This window comes from Prionailurus viverrinus, chromosome D3 (genome assembly GCF_022837055.1).
Source record: "Prionailurus viverrinus isolate Anna chromosome D3, UM_Priviv_1.0, whole genome shotgun sequence".
NCBI lineage: Eukaryota > Metazoa > Chordata > Mammalia > Carnivora > Felidae > Prionailurus > Prionailurus viverrinus.
This window is the reverse complement of record NC_062572.1, coordinates 5,344,853-5,363,852: the sequence shown is the minus strand read 5'-3', so window position 1 is coordinate 5,363,852 and position 19,000 is coordinate 5,344,853. Positions and strand designations below refer to the sequence as shown.

Below are 19,000 nucleotides of genomic sequence, written 5' to 3'. Positions count from 1 at the left end.
TCACGAAGTTGCGGCAAGGACGTTGGCGGGGGCTGCGTCATCCGAAGGACTGACCGAGGCGGGCGGGTCCGGGTCCAGGATGGTGCACTGCCGTGGCTGCCGGCGGGAGGCCTCAGTTTCCCCCCGCGTGGGCCTCTCGGGGGCTGCTTGAGTGTCCTCACAACACGGCAGCTGGATTCCCCTAGAGGGAGCGGGGTGGGAGCCGCCGTGTCTTCTGTGACCAAGGCTCACGGGTCCCCGTTGTCTCCAGTGTCCTGTCACTCACCCGGCTCGGGGCCCCTTCGCTGTGGGGGGAGCCGCATGAGAGCACCAGCACGGGGGGCGGGGGTCACTGGGGGCCGCTGCGGAGGCCGGCGAGCACACCGTCTTCCCCTGTCGTCGCCGTCTGTTAGGTGGAAATTCATATCTCACCCTTGTCACGGACCTGTCTTCCACAGCGAGCTTGATCATTTTTCTGTCCTCGGCTGATGGCCACACGCACGTCCCGGGAAGTTGAGTAAACCTGTGTCCGTGTGACATTTTTTTTTTAAACATGATTTAAAAAAAAACTTTTTTTAAATTTTTAAATGCAAATTTATTTAGTTTGTGAGAAAACTTTTTTTTTAATGTTTATTTTTGAGAAAGAGAGAGCGCATGAGCAGGGGAGGGGCAGAGAGAGAGGGAGGCACAGAATCCGAAGCAGGGTCCAGGCTCTGAGCCGTCAGCACAGAGCCTGACGCGGGGCTCAAACCCACAAACCGTGAGATCATGACCCAAGCCGAAGTCGAACACTAACCGACTGAGCCCCCCAGGCGCCCTGATGTGTGACACATTTCTAACCTATGTTTGGACAAGTCTACGACTCGGAACTTTTGTGTTAGGCTCGTCTCCACTGTGTGTCCCTGTTCTCTTCCCAGGGGAAGGCAAAGAGGAAATTGTGAAGGTGACTTTTGAAGAGTTGAGGCAGCAGGTGGCTTTGTTTGCAGCAGCAATGAGGAAAATGGGTGTGAAGCAAGGAGACCGGGTCGTTGGTAAGTGTTTCGGGCTCTTGTGGTCTGGGGGAGAGACGAGGTGGAGTGACCAGCTTGGAAGGTTGAGGCGACTTTTGGACAATGGCAGATTGCGAGCAACCCTGTAGGACCTCAGCGATGCACGCTTGGTGGAGGACAGATGACCAAGGAAGGTCATGGTGCCCCGAGAGGGCAGGGACAGCCTGTGCAAAGGCCCGGAGGTTCATGGGGCAGGGCACCTGCAGGGGTGACAGGAGCACGGTGGGCTGGGCATGCACCACAGGTGGTAGGGCAGGCAGGGGCCCTCCTTCCAGAAGGAACCAGGGTTGGTGTCTCCAGAGGGCAAAGGGAGGCCTGGCTCCCTCTCCCTCCCAAGCCCTCTCCCCAGTTCCTGCCTTCCTTTGTTCTCTCTGCATCTGGCAGTGAGTCTTGATTTCCCACCGAGCACATTCAGGTGTCTTCTTACACAGTTTTCCTTTCACCTTGACTCCTGGGGAAGGTTTCCGGGCCTGTATGTGGACCTGTTCTCCGCCCCAAGGACCTTTAGTTAATTTAGGTGTGGGTGGGCGTGCTCCCAGGGCGAGCAGGGGGAGATAAGAGGACTTATCCTTGTGCAGGCGGGGTGGCCGGGGTGCTGGTCTGCCTCCCCACCCCCATGGCCATGGGACAGGGCCACAGGGCAGGTGGCAGTGGGAGAAGCCGCCTCTCCTGGGGGAACTCACCCACCGCAAGTGGGCATTCAGCGTGTTTGCTAAGAGGGCGGCCTTATCATTGTAAACCGAGTAAGGGCTGTACCCCGTGTCTCCTCCCATGGCAGCTGGGCACGGAGGCCCTGCTGGCATGTCAGTTGACTGGGAAGGAAGCAGACGGGGGTCACCTCAGCCGTCGCCCCCTGTCTCGGCCCTGGATGGGCTGTACTGACCTCCGGGGTTCGCACGCTTCAGCGAGGTCCCTGTTGTCCCATGGGAAACTGTCGGCCCTCCCTGAATGCAGCCTGCTTTACGTTCCTTTGTGGTGCTCATCGCCCATCTGAAATCTTGGGATCGTTTGTGTGTGCGTGCGCATGTGTCCGTCTGTCTGTCCTCCCACTGGAGGACAGGGGCTGTGTCCTCTGTGCACGGCCGCGTCTCTGTCCGCAGGGCGGCCGGGGCGCAGCGGGTGTGTGACGGGTTCTTGTGGGTGAGTGTGTGTGAGCGTGGGGCCCTGGTCGTAGCAGGCACGTGTGCTTGAAGCCTCCATATCTGTGGTTCTTCCTCTGGTGTAAGCCACCCTTCCGAGGTCTAGAAAAGGAATTCAGAAGGTTCTTATTGCCTCTGGTTTTTTTCTTCCCTCTAAGTGTTCTCTTTCCTCCCATTTTCGTTAAAACAAGTCTCTTTTTGAAGCAAACAGTTTCCGAGAGAAGGAGAAGTGGAGACCAGGGTGTGTTGGGGAAGACGGTCGAGACCCCCTCCGGGCCGTGCTTTCGTGGGTGATGTCCCGACTGTGCAAACTCATGCGGGTGCCTGGTGACCCATGCTCGTGAGGGTCTCAGCCTGGACGCTAACTTGACCCGACCACAGTTCCAGGACTGGGGGCTGTGGTTCCCGGAAGAGGGCACCAGGGAATGACTCCCGAGGGGGGAGGAGGACGCGGGAAGATGCTTGAGGGGCTTCAGACACCCGTCGGGGCTGCTCTTGTGGGTTTCTCTTGTCCCTGACGCGTGCGTGCTCACTGCCGTGACAGCAAGCCTGGGTGTGCGGGCCCCCCGGGCGTGGGTCCTGCCCTGCCCCGGGGACATTGCAGTTTACATGGTAAACTCAGGAGACCGCAGGCCTGCCTGTGCCAGATGCTGGGCGCATCCCCGGCTGAGCCTCGCCCTTTGGGGGCGCTCCTGGCTGGCTGCCAGGGAGGTACAGTGAACTTGAAGAAGCGGAGAGTGAGCGCCTTGGGGGAGGAAGCAGGGAGAGAGCTGTACAGGCTCAGAGCTCCGGGTGCCGGGACTCAGGGGCTTCTGTGGTCGCCTGGGGGCCGTGCAGGGGCGGCATTGGGCCACCGCCCCTGCTCCCCAGTGCCTTATGTGTCTGCTCCTTTCCTCTGGGACATTTAGGACCATCTGTCTAATTGACCGGAGTCCCTCTGGCCACAAAGTTGCTCTGCCTCTGTTGTCATTACAGCCCAGCCTCTTGCCTCTGCTGTGTTCCTTCCAGGCTTTTCTGGGTCTCTTGACTCTTGCTCGATTCCCTTATTGCCTCTCCTTCCCCCTTCCATCTGTCCACCTGTCTGTCTATTTATCCGTCCATCCACCAGCCAGAGCACCCATATCTCAGGGCCTTGATATGCAGGGCATGGTAAAAGGCGTTTGGTAAAGGAAAGGACAAGACAGGCAAAGTCCCTGCCCTCCTGTGGGAACCAGCTGTGAAATTGACAGTTATATTATCAGATGCAGGTGATTATTATGGTAAATTTGGTGACGGAAAAATAGAGTGTGCTTTGTGGGGACCGGCCAGGGAATCTGAGTTTATCGGGGGGCCTCGGAGAAGGCCTCTCTGAGAAAGTCTCTGAGAAAGTCTCTGAGAAAGTCTCATTTACATTAAGAGTTAAATAATGAATTTGCAGAGTCAGGAAGGCTGCTGTGTGTGAAAGAGTATTGAGGCAGAACGGACATCCTGTGCAAAGGCCCCGGGGTAGGAGGAGTTTGGAACAACTGGTGTGTGTGGAAGAGTGTTCAGGCAGAACAGAGAGCCTGTGCAAAGGCCCTGGGGCAGGAGGAGCTTAGAACAACTGGAAAACTGGAAAAGGAGGCAGAGCAGAGGAAGAGGAGGCCAGGGCCGGATCATGCAGGGCTGTGGGGATCATTCTGGTTAGTATGGGTTGGAGGGGGTGACCGTAAGGAGTGGACAGGCTGGGGGTAAGCGGTGGGGCCGTCTGAATGGGGATGTCAAGGCAGCTGGGATGGGGTGGGGCTGGCCATGCTCCTTGGGCTGGTCAAAGCCAGCTGCTCTCCCCACTGCTTGCCTGGCTCTCAGAGGTCCCTCTTGGTAGTCCACTGCATCCCACGTACCCTGAACCCAAGGCTTTCTCCCTGTGCCCGACGACAGGTTATTTACCCAATGGTGTGCATGCCGTGGAGGCCATGCTGGCTGCAGCGAGCATCGGTGCCATCTGGAGCTCCACGTCCCCAGACTTCGGTGTGAACGTGAGTTGGGGTCCCCAGTGAGGGGCGCCCGTGTGCCCCTGAGTGCCCTGGGGGTGCAGCCACTGGCCACAGAAACATTCCTGTGTGATTTCCCAAGGGGAGGGCTCTGCCCACCCGGCGTCTCGGGCAGGGGCGTGGGCAGCTGTGGCCCAGGACTGGCAGGCCGGGAAGGAGACGATGTCACGACGGCCTCCTGTCTCACCGGCCGGTGACACCGGAACGATGGGAGAGAAGGATCGAGAGTGAGCTGAGCCTTGGTTTTAAATCTACACGCCAACGAACCCTCCTCTTTTCTGGCGTTGCTAACGTCCCGTCCTCATGTGGCAGATGGCGCTGGGGGATCTCACGGGAGGTGTCTGTCATCTCTGCACTCGTGACCGCGGGAGACTTTCTGATGTTTCTGCTCTGCAGACCGTCATCTGGGTTTGCTCACAGAGGCTCCCACGAGGTCTCTTGCGCTTGGGTCTTTCCCTGCCGTTTCTGATCTCTTACTTTGGATCTGTGCTCTGCGTGGGAAGAGGGTGGGCCTCTTTATCTCCGCGGAGCCGAGGGGACCAAGGACCCAGGGTGCAGCCAGCCGCCAGAGGGGCCCAGGCAGGGGCAGGAGGCGCGTGCTCAGCCCCGCTGTGGAGAAGGAAGTGGCGGCAGAACAGGATGTCCCCGGGGCCTCCACTCGCCGGCCCGGGGCCTTTCCTGCTTGCAGAGCCTTGGCGATGTGGGTCCCTTGGGAGCCATGAGGACAGACCCCAGTTAGGGGACACGGTGGGCATCCGGGACCCCGGCCGCTCTCCATGGCATCAGGTGCTTCGCTCCTGGCCCGGCCCCTGTTCCGGGCGCCGGCCAGCACAGCTCAGCGGCTGAGGCTGTCCCGACTTTGCCGACCCTGCACCCCTGGGCGAAACAGGGACGGTGGGAAGAGCGGGCCGTGAAATGAGCATAGGAGGCTGGGCCCGCGAGGCGAGATTGGCGCACCTCGGCTCCGGCTGCAGCCGCTGGTGACGTTCGAGCTCGGCGCCCTGTGGTCGGGCTGGTCTCGGCCGCAGGGCTGGTTTTCGGGTACGAGCTTGGAACTCGCGTCTACCTTGAGGCTTGCTGTTCTGGTAAAGGTGGTCCAAGTAGGTCTCCTCTGCCCCATGCCGTGCGGAGGCGCGGGGGCAGTGAAGTGGCCGGCTGGGGCTGCGGTGAGGACCGGGCTCTGCCGAGTTCAGGAAGCAGGTGGCCGCCTGGGCCTCCCGGCTTGGCGGTCGTTTTCCTCCTGGGGCTTTCCTGTGCCTGTGCCCGGTCACCCCACGGGGACCGCAGAATGGATGCTTGCGTGGGGTTGGGGGCCACGCTCGACTCACTGCCCCCCAAAGTCACCGCGTGTCAGCCTTTAAAAGTGACGTGGGTGTTTTGAGCCGGTCACGAAGGTGTTGGGAGAGCTGGGCGTGGCACAGGGCAGTGGTCGTGGCCTTCTGGGGCTGGAAGGAAGCCCCTGCCTGGAGACCTCACGGAGAGCAGAGCCCCTGATGGCACCGGGCGGCTCATCGTGCCTCCGGGTACAGGGTGGGAGGCTGGGACGCAGGCCAGCGTCCAGCCGCCTCCCACTCTGCTGTTGCCACGTCCCGTGCCACGTGTCCCCAGCAGATGGCTCTCCAGCCTGCGCTGCTGACCCTGCTGCACGCTAGATGGCAGCATGGCTCTGCCGTCTCCGGGCTTCGGCTCCCGGCTTCTGGGAGTTCTCTCTGGTCTTGTGGCCTGAGTCTCAGGGGAGAGCCCTCCGGGGGGTCGGAAAGCGACAGAGCCAACAGCTTCCCCTGGGGCCTCTGGGTCTGTCCGTGGCCAGGCCCAGACCTCTGATTCAGAAACACTGTGGTCTTCGCTGTCTGTTGGCCGTCACCATGGCCGGGAGCTCTGTGACATGTGAGGCCCGGGTCCCTGGCGGGCTGGGTCCTTCCATCCTGAGTGTTGGCGCCTTGCGCAGGGGAGAGCAGGGGAGGCGCGGGGTGTCACAGAGATGTCTCTGCTGCCTTCAGGGGCGCCCCCAGCCCGACTCCGGCAGCCCCTCCCCGATCTGAGGCCCTCCCGCAGGCCTTCCGTTCCCTGAGCGTCTCCCGAGGTGCCCTCTGCCTGGGGACAGCCTCTCCCCTCCTGCCCCGCTGTGGAACCTGCTCCAGCGGCCGCCCCCGAGGGGACCCCCTCCCGCTCCGTGGCTCCAGCCCCCGCTGCCTCTTCCTGGTCCTGCTTCAGTCGGCCTGGGACCCGGCCCTGTTCTCTGCTGCTGCCCTTTGGTTTCCTTGTCGCTCAGGCTAGTCTCTCCCAGAGGCTGCGTGTGGTTAAGAGCACCGGCCTGCACCCCTGGCTCTGCCATTGGCCGCTTGTTACCGTGGCCCAGTTGCTCAGCCTCCTCACGCTTCTGCAAGGACGTGGGCGAACAGTACTGCCTTGCTCCCGGGGCTGCGCAGGCCAGATGCGCGCATGCCTGGAGCAAGCCGGAGCCGTGCCTGGCACGGTGAGCGCTCAGTGCGTGTTGGGATTTTTAGTGGCAAAGGTTTTCTTCCCACATAAAGCGGCAACTCTCAGCCCTGCTTAGAATCCTGAGCTTTGCGGGGCGCCTGGGGGGCTCAGTCGGTTGAGCGTCCGACCTCGGCTCGGGTCATGATCTCACGGTTCACGGGTTCGAGCCCCGCGTCGGGCTCTGTGCTGATGGCTCAGGGCCTGGAGCTGCTTCGGATTCTGTGTCTCCCTCTCTCTCTGCCCCTCCCCTACTTGTGTTCTGTCTCTCTCTCAAAAAAATAAACGCTAAAAAAAATTTAAAAAAAGAATCCTGAAGTTTAAGAATACTCTGTATTTTGCTGTATCACGTTTCTACATCACCACTATGCCTGTCATCAGCCGAACCGTTTTCCTGGTGATTCTCCCGAATTCTCTGCATCAGTCTTGCCGTTGCCTGTGCTGACGAACCGCCTGGTCCTTGTGCCTTTCCCTTCTGGTTCCCGCCGCCCAGCGGCATCAGAGACTGGGACGTTCTTGGGAAATCCTGGCGTCACTGCGTGTGCCCTGGGAGTGACCCGGCTGCCGATCGTGGGGCTCTGGCCCTGGACGGAAGCGCCGTTCCGGGTGGTGCCTCCCCAGGTGCCGTGCTTGTGGATGAAGAGGGCTCCACCGAGGTCTGGACCCGGGAGTGCTTCCCTGTCGCCCCTGGGCTCACACTCCAGTTGTAGTGAGCGTGTCTGTCCACGTCAGTGTCCCAAACGAGTCATTACGCACACGGAGGCGTGCTGCTTTCAGAGAAAGAGGTGTGCTTGCCAGGACCCGACTCCGTGCGTGGTGGGCCTGCCTTGGAAATGGGGCTTATTTACGAGGATACACGTTTGTAGGGGCGTGCGTTTGGTTGGCAGAAAGTGCCTTTTGGAGGATTCGCGTACCTCGTAACTGAAGATCAGGAGGGACCAAGATACGGACACGCCGGCGAAGCTCCTTTGGTGTGCGCCAGGTGCCGGAGGGGCTGTATTCAGGGCTCTTTCCGCAAAGTGGGGCATCTCCCTGGGGGTGCAGATACTCCCCCCGTAGGCTCCCCGTCTCATACACTTGTGCTTTGCTGTCTCAGCACGTCTGTAAGTCTACGTTGACCCTTTCCTCAAAGTGACGTTCATTTCTCAGGGGCAAGTCGTGGCTTCTCGGTTTTCTGTATGGGCCACGGGTTGGCGGGGTCGCAGGAACGCGCCTAGTGCTGTTCCTTTCCCTTGAGGCGGTCGCGTTGGTTGCATAAGGTTTTTGCCTTTGGCGTGACTGATGGCGACGACCTTCCCTTCCCCTTCCAGGGTGTTCTGGACCGCTTCTCTCAAATCCAGCCCAAGCTCATCTTCTCCGTGGAGGCGGTCAGGTACAACGGCAAGGAGTTCAGCCACATGGAGAAGCTGCAGCAGGTGGTCAAAGGTGCGTGGCTCGCCCGAGTGGGGGCCGGCAGGGCTGGGGCGGGGTGCAGAGAGAGGAGGCGCGAGGGCCCCCGAACCGCGAGCGGCAAAACCCCGGGAAGCCCCCATCTCTTGGTTGTGTTACGCTTGGTGGGAACCACATCCACCGCGTGTGTCGTTCAGCGAGCCTGCGCCTCCTCCAGGACTCCCCGACTTGGAGAGGGTGGTGCTGATTCCATACCTTGCCTCAAGAGAGAAGATAGACATTTCCAAGATTCCAAATAGGTAAGCCAGCGGATCGCTGCGTCCGTGTGGAGCCTACCGGGAGTCCCCCTGGGAAGTCGATTCTGTGACTCATTCATTTTAGAAGTGCAGGTTTCAGTGAAAAATCACTTCTTGTAGGGGCATCTGGGGGGCTCAGCCAGTTAGGCGTCCACGTCTTGATTTCCACTCAGGTCCTGATCTCACCGTTCACGGGTTCGAGCCCCGCATCGGACTCTGTGCTGACAGCTCGGGGCCTGTTTGAGATTCTTTCTCTCTCTCTCTCTCTCTCAAAATAAATCAACTTCAAAATTAAAAATAAAAATCACTCTTGTAGAGAGGCACCTGAGGCCCCAGAGTGAATTCCCCAAGCCACAGAGCCACGTAGTATCAGAACAGCCCCAGGAATACTTTCTCTCTGCCGTCCCTTCCCAGTGGAAGGTCAAGCCCCGCTCCCCGACTCAATGGAAATGAACGTACGCACGTGCCCACAGGTGCATGCATGCGTATATGTATGTGACTGCATCTATACGCACACCTGAATGTGCACACATACATAAATTTCCCTTCCGAAACCGATTTTTGTCCTTATCGCTAGGAGTGTCTCCCTCTGTTCCTCTGACATTTATAAGCTGGTGCAACACGCACCCTAAGTAGCAAATAGTATTGTGAGCGGGTTAGTTTGGACTAGGAGTTAGGAAAGGGGTCATGGTTTGTCTCCAGATTCTTGGCGCTGTACCCCTTTCCTCCTCCTTGAAACAGCTGTGGGGAGAGTTCAGCCACCAGGTGTGTTTACCTGTATGGGCGGACCTCTCCCTCTAGCCCCGTGTGGGGCCCTGGCAGGAGCCTGGAGGGCGGCCCCTTGAGGCCGCGTGGGAAGCATCACACAGGTGCACGGTGGGGTCCTTGTGTCCCGTGGGGGGGGGGGGGGACAGGGAGGGCTTTTCTTTAGAGGGGAATGAGGGGCAGAGGAGGAGGGAGAGAGAGAGACAGAGAGAGGCTCTCAAACAGGCTCCAAGCCCAGCGCAGAGTCTGATGTGGGGCTTGATCTCATGACCCTGGGATCTTGACCTGAGTGAAATCAAGAGTTGGACGCTCACCGGCCTGAAACACCTAGGCGCCCCCTGCAGGCAGGCAGACGGGCCACACCTGCAGGGAGGGTGAGCCATGAGCATCGGGCCCAGTAGACATAGCCTGCTCCTTGAATCGGCGGGGGGGGGGGGGGGGCAGGAAGTGCCCAGGGCCTGGGAGAAGGGTGTGGGATCTGGGGGAGGTGGCACCTAAGGCGACCTTGAGAGACGGGCAGGGTTTGGGGACGCCTGCGTGTGTCCGGATTCCAGAGGTGGCAGCAGGGTGCTTGTCAGCAGGGTGCCTCTTCCCTGCGGGCTGTGGTCTCAGGCCGGACCGCTCAGGTCCAGACAGCCGCTGTGTGGCCCTGCGTGAGGGGTTCACCTGTGTGGGCCCTGGGTTCCCCGCCTGTAGAATGGGCAGAACAGCACCTTCGTCCCGGAATTGCTGTGAGCGTCAGATGAGTGAGGGCTGGGCAGGCGCGCTCGGTTGTGAGCCCTCAGCAGTGCTGTCTGTCGCGGGGAGCAGGCGACAGCCACAGGCCGCGGGGGGCTCTGTTCCGTGGAGCATCCGGGTCAGAGCGTGCAGGGCCTTACGGGCCGGCCCGGGGCTTGCACTTGACCCTTGTGCCGCGGGAACCCTGCCCGCCGGGATACATTGCAGCCCGATGACAGAGCCCCGGTCCCCGTTCACACGGCAGACACAGCTCCCTGCTTTATGTTGGGGGCCATCGCGCCCAGAGGCCGGAGGAGAGCCTGGCAGGCTTCCTGGCCCCACGGTGGCCCAGCTTTTATCCCTCTGAACGTGTTGGTCAGCGATTGGTGTGAGACGAGAGCGCCCTGCAGCATCACAGCCCCCCCCCCTGCCCCCCCCTGGGAGTCGCACCTCGACTGCCGGATCCGCAGATCAACTGAGCACACAGACGTGCCTGTGTCGGAGACCGGGCCGGTGGGGGGACCGCCCTTCGGGGTTTTCATTTTTAGAAGAGCAACACAAGTAATTGCCATTTACTGTGATTCGTAGACCGTTGGGAAGAAAAGGCTTTTCTTTGTGCGCGGTATCCGATTAGATTGGGCGCTTTGTGTAAGTGGGCCTGGGATGGGAGGTGGAGGAGGAGTGGGGCTCTCGTTGGCTGGAAAGTTCCACAGCGAATAATTTCCCGGACACTGTGGAGCAGAAGGCTTTGTTTGTTTACCGCTCAGAGTGGAATCATTCTGGATGCCCTTTGTAAACCTCCGTGCCGCCCCCAGGAGACGTGCTTGTCCTCAAGGACTGCTTTAGAGTGTGTGCATTTGTGTTTCACAGTAATTATTCTTAGCAAATCGCTGCGGGCTCAGTGTAACTGGTTCTCCCCCTTCCCTGAAAGAGAGAAAGTTCCATTTGTCAAAACAGCAGGTTTGTTCCCCCCTCCCTTCTCCCTTTCGAGCCAATGGAAGGATAGGCCAGGATCAATGTTCCTGCTGGTCTCAAAGTAGAGAAGGCACCTCTCCCAAGATGGCTTTGCAGCTTCAGCAGCCCTGTTTCTGCTCAGAACACAGGTCTGTGCCTGCTTTGCTGGTTTTTGGCCACGTGCATTGGTTCTTTATGTCAGCTTTGGGGGTGGGTTTCTTAGGCAGTAGTCAAGAGCGGGGCTTTTTTTTTTTTTTTTTTTAATTTACGTCCAAGTTAGTGTAGAGTACAATAATGATTTCAGGAGTAGATTCCAGTCACTCATCCCCACGTGTAACATCCAGTGCTCATCCCAGCAAGTGTCTTCCTCAATGCCCCTTGCCCATTTAGCCCACCCCCCCCCCCCACAACCCCTCCGGCAACCCTTAATTTGTTCTCTGTATTTAAGAGTCTCTTATGTTTTGCCCCCCTCCCTGTTTTTATTTTATTTTTGATCACCTTCCCCATGTTCATCTGGGTTTTTTTTTTTCATTTTTTTTCACACTTATTTATTTTTGAGAGACGGAGAGAGACGGAGCACAAGTGGGGGAGGGTCAGAGAGAGAGGGAGACACAGAATCCGAAGCAGGCTCCGGGCTCCGAGCTGTCAGCGCAGAGCCTGACGCGGGGCTCGAACCCACGGACTGCGAGATCATGACCTGAGCCGAAGTCAGATGCCCAATGGACTGAGCCACCCAGGCGCCCCTATGTTCATCTGTTTTGTATCTTAAATTCTACATATGAGTGAAGTCATAATATTTGTCTTTGACTAATTTCGCTTAGCGTAATACTCTGTAGTTCCATGCACGTAGTTGCAAATGGCAAGATTTCGTTCTTTTTGATTGCTGAGTAATACTCCATTTGTGTGTGTGTGTGTGTGTGTGTGTGTGTTTGTGTGTATACACACATACATACCGCATCTTCTTTATTCGTTCATCCATCGATGGACATTTGGGATACTTTGGCTATTGATAGCGCTGCTGTGAACGTTGGGGTGCATGTGCCCCTTCGAAACAGCACAACTGTATCCCTTGGATAAATACCTAGTAGTGCAATTGCTGGGTCGTAGGGCAGTTTGGGCTTCTTCTTTTTTTTTTTTTAAAGTTTATTTATTTTGAGAGAGAAAGAAAGAGGGGAGGAACAGGGGAGGGGCGGAGAAGGAGGGAGAGAGAGAGGATCCCAAGCAGGTTCCGTGTTGTCAGCCCAGAGCCCGACGTGGGGCTCGAACCCACGAACTGCGAGATCATGACCTGAGCCGAAGTCAGATGCCTAACCGACTGAGCCCCCCCAGGCGCCCCTGCCTAAAAGTGTTTCTGTCTCAGAAACTGTAGTTTTCAGATCTTGGCCCCACCTTCTTGCTCTTGACCGTCTGTGGAGAAGCTCGGGAATCTGGTGTCTCCTCTCCCTGCTCCTTGCTGGGGCGGCCGGGTGTCGGAGTCACACGCTCTTCCCCTGAGTTTGCACACAGACAGGATGCGTTAATTGTGAGTGGTCCTTCTCCACATGCTTGCTAAAGCACTTAGCAGGTTCTCAGACGAGACCCCCCCCCCCCGGGCCCTGTGAGTGTGCTAATAAAGCAACATGGAATTTTCACTCTGTCAGCCTTCCCTCAATTAGCGTGGATCCCTTAGGTGGGTCTTCTGCAAACAAGGTTAGTTTTCCCAGGAAATCCTTCACGGAAGCAGTAGAGGGCAGCGAGCGGCCAGGTCTAGCCTGGGAGGCCTCGGGATACAACCCAGCATTCTGGAACGTTCACCGTTTGCGTCTGTGTGTTTTGCCCCCAGTGTGTTTCTGGACGATTTTCTTGCCACCGGGAGGGGCGAGCAGGCCCCACAGCTGGAGTTCGAGCAGCTGCCCTTCAGCCACCCGCTCTTCATCATGTTTTCGTCGGGCACGACCGGAGCGCCCAAGTGCATGGTGCATTCCGCGGGGGTACGTCTCTCCAACCGTCTGTGCTCTCCTGGGGGCTCAGCTGGCGGAGGTGGGCGTCCGGCTCTGCACCCACACCGCCTCCCCAGAAACTGCGGCACGCGGCCCCCCTTTGAGTTGGGGGGCCGTGTGGAGATCGGAGACTGAGCCCAGGCACCCGGAGCTGCTGTTCCAGGCGCTGTTGTTCCAGGCGCAGCCGTGGCGCCCGTCACCACAGTGACCGGTGCGGAGGCCCCGTGGTGCGTCCGAGGCAGGGCGCACACTGGGTGAGCCCTGACTTCCGCGCTGTGGGCCCGTTTTAGGAGGGGCGAAGCAGAGCAGGGGAGAACAGTGCGTGTGTGTGTGCGCGCTCGGTGGTGTGGTGAAACAGGGCCGACCGCGGGCTGTGGTCTGGCACGGAGAGCCGCTGGGTTACGTTCTGAAGTGCAGTTAGGAAGCTGTTCCGGCACAGCTCCAGCACTGTGGTCGTCGTCTCGGGCTGCCGTGACCGAGGACCACGGGCCGGCGGCTCGAACGGGAGACATGCCCTTCTTGTAGTTCCGGGGCTGGAGTCAGATCGAGGGGTCCGGGGTTGGACCCAAGGCCTGTCGCCTTGGCTTGCAGAGGCCGCCGTCTCACTCGGAAGTCCTCCCTCGGTCTTCCCCCCGTGCAGGCCTCCCCGGGGGCTCGTTTTTGCCCACATTTCCTCTTTTTGTAAAAAAAATCCACCAGACTGGATTAGGACCCGCTGTGGTGGTCTCTCTACCTTCTCCACCAATTCCAAGGCCCCGTCTCCAAATGGAGTCACCCTCCAAGGTCCTGGGCCTTAGGGCCTCACAGTGTGGCTCTGGGGACACACAGTTCAGCCCAGAACACATACTTCTCATTTTCCTGTTTATTTCCTCAAAAGTCCAACCATATTCAAGCACCTGGAATAACGCTTTCCCACTAAGCGTGAGATTTTATCCACGTACGTTAGTGACTTCAACCGTTCATTCTTGGAACAGTTCCAAGCCCGTGGAACAGGTGCAGGGGGAGGGAGCACAAGGGGCATGTCAGCTGGACTCCGCCATATCGTTAACGTCCTCAGCGTCCGTTCTCAATGTTTCCTTGAAGGACTCTTGCTTTGCTTCTCTCTCTCTCTGAACACACACACACACACACACACACACACACACACACACACACACACGTTGTTATTCTTTAGCTTTTTGCTGACCCCTCGAGAACAAACTGGGGAGTCCCGGCCCTTCTCCCTGAGTGCTTCAGCGCACACCTCCCGAGAACGAGAACGTTCTCTCACAAAACCCTGGTATCGTCGTGACGTTCAGGAAAGTCAGTGTTGATGTGATACCGTCACCGCTCGGGTGCTTCCACTCTCCCCATGACATCCTTCGCAGCCGCCTGCTGTCGCGCCTCTGGTGTCCTTCCCCTGCCTTCACCTTTCACGACCTTGGCATTTTTGGATTCCCAGCCTCTGGTCTGGCAGAACGGCTGTCTGGGTTCGGTCGAGGTTTCCTGCGGGTCAGATTTGGGGCGATGCCTTTTGGAAGTGATGTTCAGGAGGCCCCTGATGTCAGTTTATTTCATGGTGGCCATCTAAGTGGGTCACTCTCCCGAGGTACAGTTCCTCGTCTGTGACTGTGAGCCCTCCTGGCCTCATCTCCTCCTACCCCGCCTCTGGCCTTGATGGGAGAGCTTCTTTTTGACTCTGGCACAATCGGTCCCCTCCTGGAACTCGGACCCCTCCTGGGCTGGTCTCGGGGGGCACAGGGGCTGCGTGCCTGGTCGGTTCCACAGCTTCTCTCTGGACCCTCTTCCTAGCTTCTCCCTCAGTCGGCTTGGCCTGTGGGGAGGAGAAAAGCCTGCGGTCTCTTGGTCAAACCTTGTTGTGGCCGCCTTTTCTCCCGCTGCTCAGAAGAAGGGGGTTATTCGAGAGGAGAAACGTCCTGTTTGCCGACCGCTTTCCAGCCTTTGCTTGACAAGATGGTGGTATTTGAAAATTAAACATAAAGTTTCTCTTCTAGTGCATTTGGCTTTTACAGATGTTCCCTCTGCCTCGAAGCAGTTTGAATCCCTTCTGTACAAAGGGAACATTTACATTTGAATCATTTTAAAGCCTTCTGCAGCTTTTCACAGAGTGCTTTCATCAGAATGGGGAAAGCAGTTAGCAGTGGCTTCATTATTACCTGGTTTTGGATTCGCTGGAGGTCTGATCGCAGGTTATGATGTAGAGCCTCCAGATGAACACCGAGAGCCCCTGGTGACTTCGCAGGAAACCACAGGGCAGGAGGGAGGGGGGAGTCCGGGGGCCCAAGGCTTTATTTCTAGAAGTGACGTTGGCCAGAGTTGAGTCGCCTTTTTCTAAGAGTGAGTTGACCCTGTTGTTCAAGCCTTCCTAGTTTATTAAATCAAGTCGGGAGATGTCATTTGCTGTGGTTGCTTGAATCACATCCTCCCTGGAGAGGAGAGCCCTGGTCGGCCTGGTCACGGGCCCGTTAACGAGCTATAGAGGGGAGCATTTTTAGAAACCTTGTAGACAAGGGTGGGGTCTGCGTGGCAAAACAACAGACATTTTAGGAAAAACCAAAATGTCTCACTGCGTTTTTATTTTTAGTGCTTTTTGCATAGCGAATGTCACTTTTTTAGGAGAGGAACATAAAAATGTATTTGATATAATGTAGCTTGCTCATAAAATCATCATGCCTGGTATATTTAGAGTGTGGAAAAGCCAGGAAAAATTACACTCCTTCTCTCTCCGCCGGGCTGTCGCATCTCCAGAGAAGTGACGAAGCGTCTTGCCTGTTGTGAGCGTTGTCTCCGCCAGAGGCTCGGAGGCAGCCGGGCAGAGGGCCGCGGCGTGGGGACCGCTGGCCGTGCCCCGGGCGCGCGGGGGTGCCGGGCCATGCTTGGTCTGCAGGCTGTGGTTTCTACGTCCACAAGAGGTGTCAGAAAGCCGCTTCCCTCTTCTTCCTGTGATATTAAATTCCTCTTCCTGGTTGAGACGCACGAAGTCATGTTGTTCGTCCTTCCCCTCAGACTCACCCATAAATATTTAAAAATTAAGAGCAGAACCGTTGCTGTGAATTAAGATTCACTCAGAGAGATTCTCGAGTGGGAAGCAAAGCCTGGTGTGTTTTGTGCCACCTGAGAGGAGGAGGACAGGCCCCAGCAAGCCCGTGTGGGGTTATACACAGGCCAGGCTTGGAGCAGACCGCGGGGCGAACATACAGGTGTAAACTGAACGCTGGTTTTATTTTATTTTATTTTATTTTATTTTATTTTATTTTATTTTATTTTATTTTATTTTATTTTATTTTATTATTCTATTTTATTATTCTATTTTATTTATTTTATTTTATTTTATTTTTAATTTTTTTTAACGTTTATTTATTTTTGAGACAGAGAGAGACAGAGCATGAACGGGGGAGGGGCAGAGAGAGAGAGGGAGACACAGAATCCGAAGCAGGCTCCAGGCTCTGAGCAGTCAGCACAGAGCCTGATGCGGGGCTCGAACCCATGGACCACGACATTGTGACCTGAGCCGAAGTCGGCCGCTTAACCGACTGAGCCACCCAGGCGCCCCTATTTTATTTTTTGAAAAGAATTTTTTTTAAATTTTTTTTTTTTTTGAAAGAGAGGGAGCATGAGTGGGGGAGGGACAGAAGGAGAGAGAGGGAGACACGGAATCCGAAGCAGGCTCCAGGCTCTGAGCTGTTAGCACAGAGCCCGACGCGGGGCTTGAACCCACGAACCATGAGATCATGACCTGAACTGAAATCAAGAGTCGGATGCTCAACTGACAGCCACCTAGGTGCCCCTAAATGCCCATTTTAAGTAAATGGGAGGGGGATTTGCCACACGCTGCCGTTGTCAGGGAGCCCCTGGCCCTGTCTGTGGATTTGCCGTGGGGATGTTTTGTGCTGACTGAGAGAGTTCCTGAAGTGATTGTTGTCCCCTAGCAGGTGCCCACCCAGTCTGAGGGAGAACAGTGCACAGAACTTTGCACAGAAGCTCCTGACCCCGGGGTAGGGGGCTGTCTCTGAGCCCCGTGATGCATGCTCGATAAAGCCACGGGAGGCCCGCTCCAGGAATCTGCAGGGGGCCTTGGGGACCCTCAGAAAGGACCTGTCCCCCCCACCCAGCAGAAGTCTTTGTGCTGCGGTCTGCCTGGCCCCCAAGTGGCTCAGGTCCCTGCTGCTCCTCAAGGGCCTGGCGAGGGGCGCCGCTCTGGACACGCTCTGGAACGGGAGCTCTGACTCTTGAGCTGGAGAACTTGTTGGGCAGGAGGGTTTCCGTTGAGCTTCGAGAGGGATCATCTCCCCTTCCTGGCTCATTTTTACTTCTCTTGGATACAAAGAGGGTCGGTTGTCAAGGCTGCTCGTGATAAGGGGTCCTCGCTTCAGCCCCGATAGTCCCTAAACATTGGGGACCCACTGACATCGGCCAGGTGCTCCCGTCCGCTTACCAGAGTGAAGTGTGGGGCCAGCCCTCTTCAGGGGCTTCCGAGGGGCAGTGCTCCGTGTGGCCTCGGGATCGTGTGTGAGATCCATGCAGAATGGGAGCACTGAGGCCGGGAGAGAGAAGGGGCTGGTGCAGGGCCCCTGCTCGGCCGTCCACCCGGTGCTCCCTTTCCCGCGGCTCACAGCAGGACGGGCAGAGCAAGTTGGGAACGAGGGGGCGTGGGCACTGGAGTATTACAGAGCTGAACATCAGACTCGAGGAAGCTCCGTGCCCCGAGAAGGAGCCCCAGGGCACGTTACGTGGAAAAAGCAAAGGGCAGGGCCGTGCGTCCGGATAAGAAAACCAGCATGAAGGAACCTACAGGGTCCCTGGCCATAGACACAGGGAGCGGCTGCCCGGAGACCTGGGGCCGGGGAGGGGGCCCATCGTGGCCTGTGCCTCGGAGTGCTGGGCCCAGTGCACGTCCTGCCCGTTAAATGTTCACAGAGAGAAATAATGGACCGGGCGTGGAGGTCGGGAGGTCTGACTGGGCCTTTGGGCTGCAAACAGGGCCTCGTGCTCTCCCTTGGCCAAGGGTCGCGCGAGCTCTGGTCCAAGACTCGCGAAGCGTCCCTGTGTTGCCTGGCTGGCGCCCGCCCTGGAGGTGCATGTTGTCACGTGGGCCCCTGTTCTGTTTTCTCGTATCTCTGACTTTCCCTCTCCTGCTTTCTGCCTGGGGTTGGGGTCCCACGGTGCTCCCTGTCTCTCTGGCACCCGGAGCTCACAGGCCGGTCCGAGGCTGCCCCCACCGGCCCCCGGAGAACCCCGGGTCAGCTGGCAGAGCATCCAGCCCGGCTTGCTCGGCGGTCTGCTTCCTCTGGGCGAGGGGCAAGAGGTCGGCTTCTCCCCGGGGCTCTGTGCCTGTGCCCCCATGCCGTCGGCGCAGGGGCGCCCCGCTCACGCCGTGTCCCCCGCCTCTCCCCAGGGCACCCTCATCCAGCACCTGAAGGAACACATTCTCCACGGCAACATGAACAGCAGCGACACCCTCCTGTATTACACCACGGTGAGTCGAGTGTGTGTGTCCGCGGGGTGCCCTCCTGCCCTCTGCGTCCCTCCCGTCGCTCGCTTTGCTTCCTTCAGGGTGGATGCGGTTCAGCCGGGGGTTTTGTGCCGGGGCCTTCACTTGCGCTAGCCGGGCGGGCCTGCCGGGAGCACAAGGGTCCTTGTAAGAGGGAGGTGGACGGGTCAGTGTCAGAGAAGGAGCTGTTCTGAGGGAAGCAGAGGTCAGAGTGAGTGGGCTTAGGAGCCAAGGGACGTGTGTGACCTTTGGAAGCTGGTAGACGCCGAGAAAGAGATTCTCCCCAGAGGTTTCCAGAAGGAATGCGGTCCTGCAGACACCTTGACTTTGGACTTTGGACCTGCAGAACTCGGAGATAGTAAATTGGTGGCGTTTGAGGCCACTAAGTCCCTTGGGCGGTAATAGGAAGTGTTTCCAGGTGGCTCTCCCAATGAGTGTGACAGCTGGGGGTCCGGTGCGGAGGCCAGGCTGGGCCTGAGAGAGGCCACCCTGGGGACCAGAGCCGCCTGCCAGCCCAGAACCTGGCCAGGAGGCCCCTGTCCCTGCCCCGGGAGTGGGCGTGCGGCTCAGGCAGCCACCACGCCAAGCCCAGGCACTGGCTGCCGCTGCCCTCACGGAAGTTCTTTTCTGCCCCAAGTCCTTGCCAGTGCGTTTTGTGGCTGAACCCAGGGCACCTGCCCCAGCTGCCCCGGAAGCTGGGCAGTTAGATGCTCGGTCGCCTCGCTCCTCACTGTGGTATTTGCGCTAGGATC

The 19,000-nt window shown here is 58.1% G+C and overlaps 1 protein-coding gene across 2 annotated transcripts in view; it reads left to right on the top strand.

Annotated features, from left to right (window-relative positions):
* AACS (acetoacetyl-CoA synthetase) overlaps positions 1 to 19,000 on the top strand; it is a 52,422-nt gene that overhangs the window by 13,547 nt on the left and 19,875 nt on the right. For both annotated transcript variants that reach the window (XM_047828181.1, XM_047828182.1), the window contains exons 4-9: positions 897 to 1,010; positions 4,067 to 4,164; positions 7,968 to 8,082; positions 8,264 to 8,345; positions 12,601 to 12,748; positions 18,153 to 18,233. In XM_047828181.1, coding sequence (XP_047684137.1) covers positions 897 to 1,010; positions 4,067 to 4,164; positions 7,968 to 8,082; positions 8,264 to 8,345; positions 12,601 to 12,748; positions 18,153 to 18,233 — 638 coding nt within the window. The remainder of the gene's footprint in view (positions 1 to 896; positions 1,011 to 4,066; positions 4,165 to 7,967; positions 8,083 to 8,263; positions 8,346 to 12,600; positions 12,749 to 18,152; positions 18,234 to 19,000) is intronic.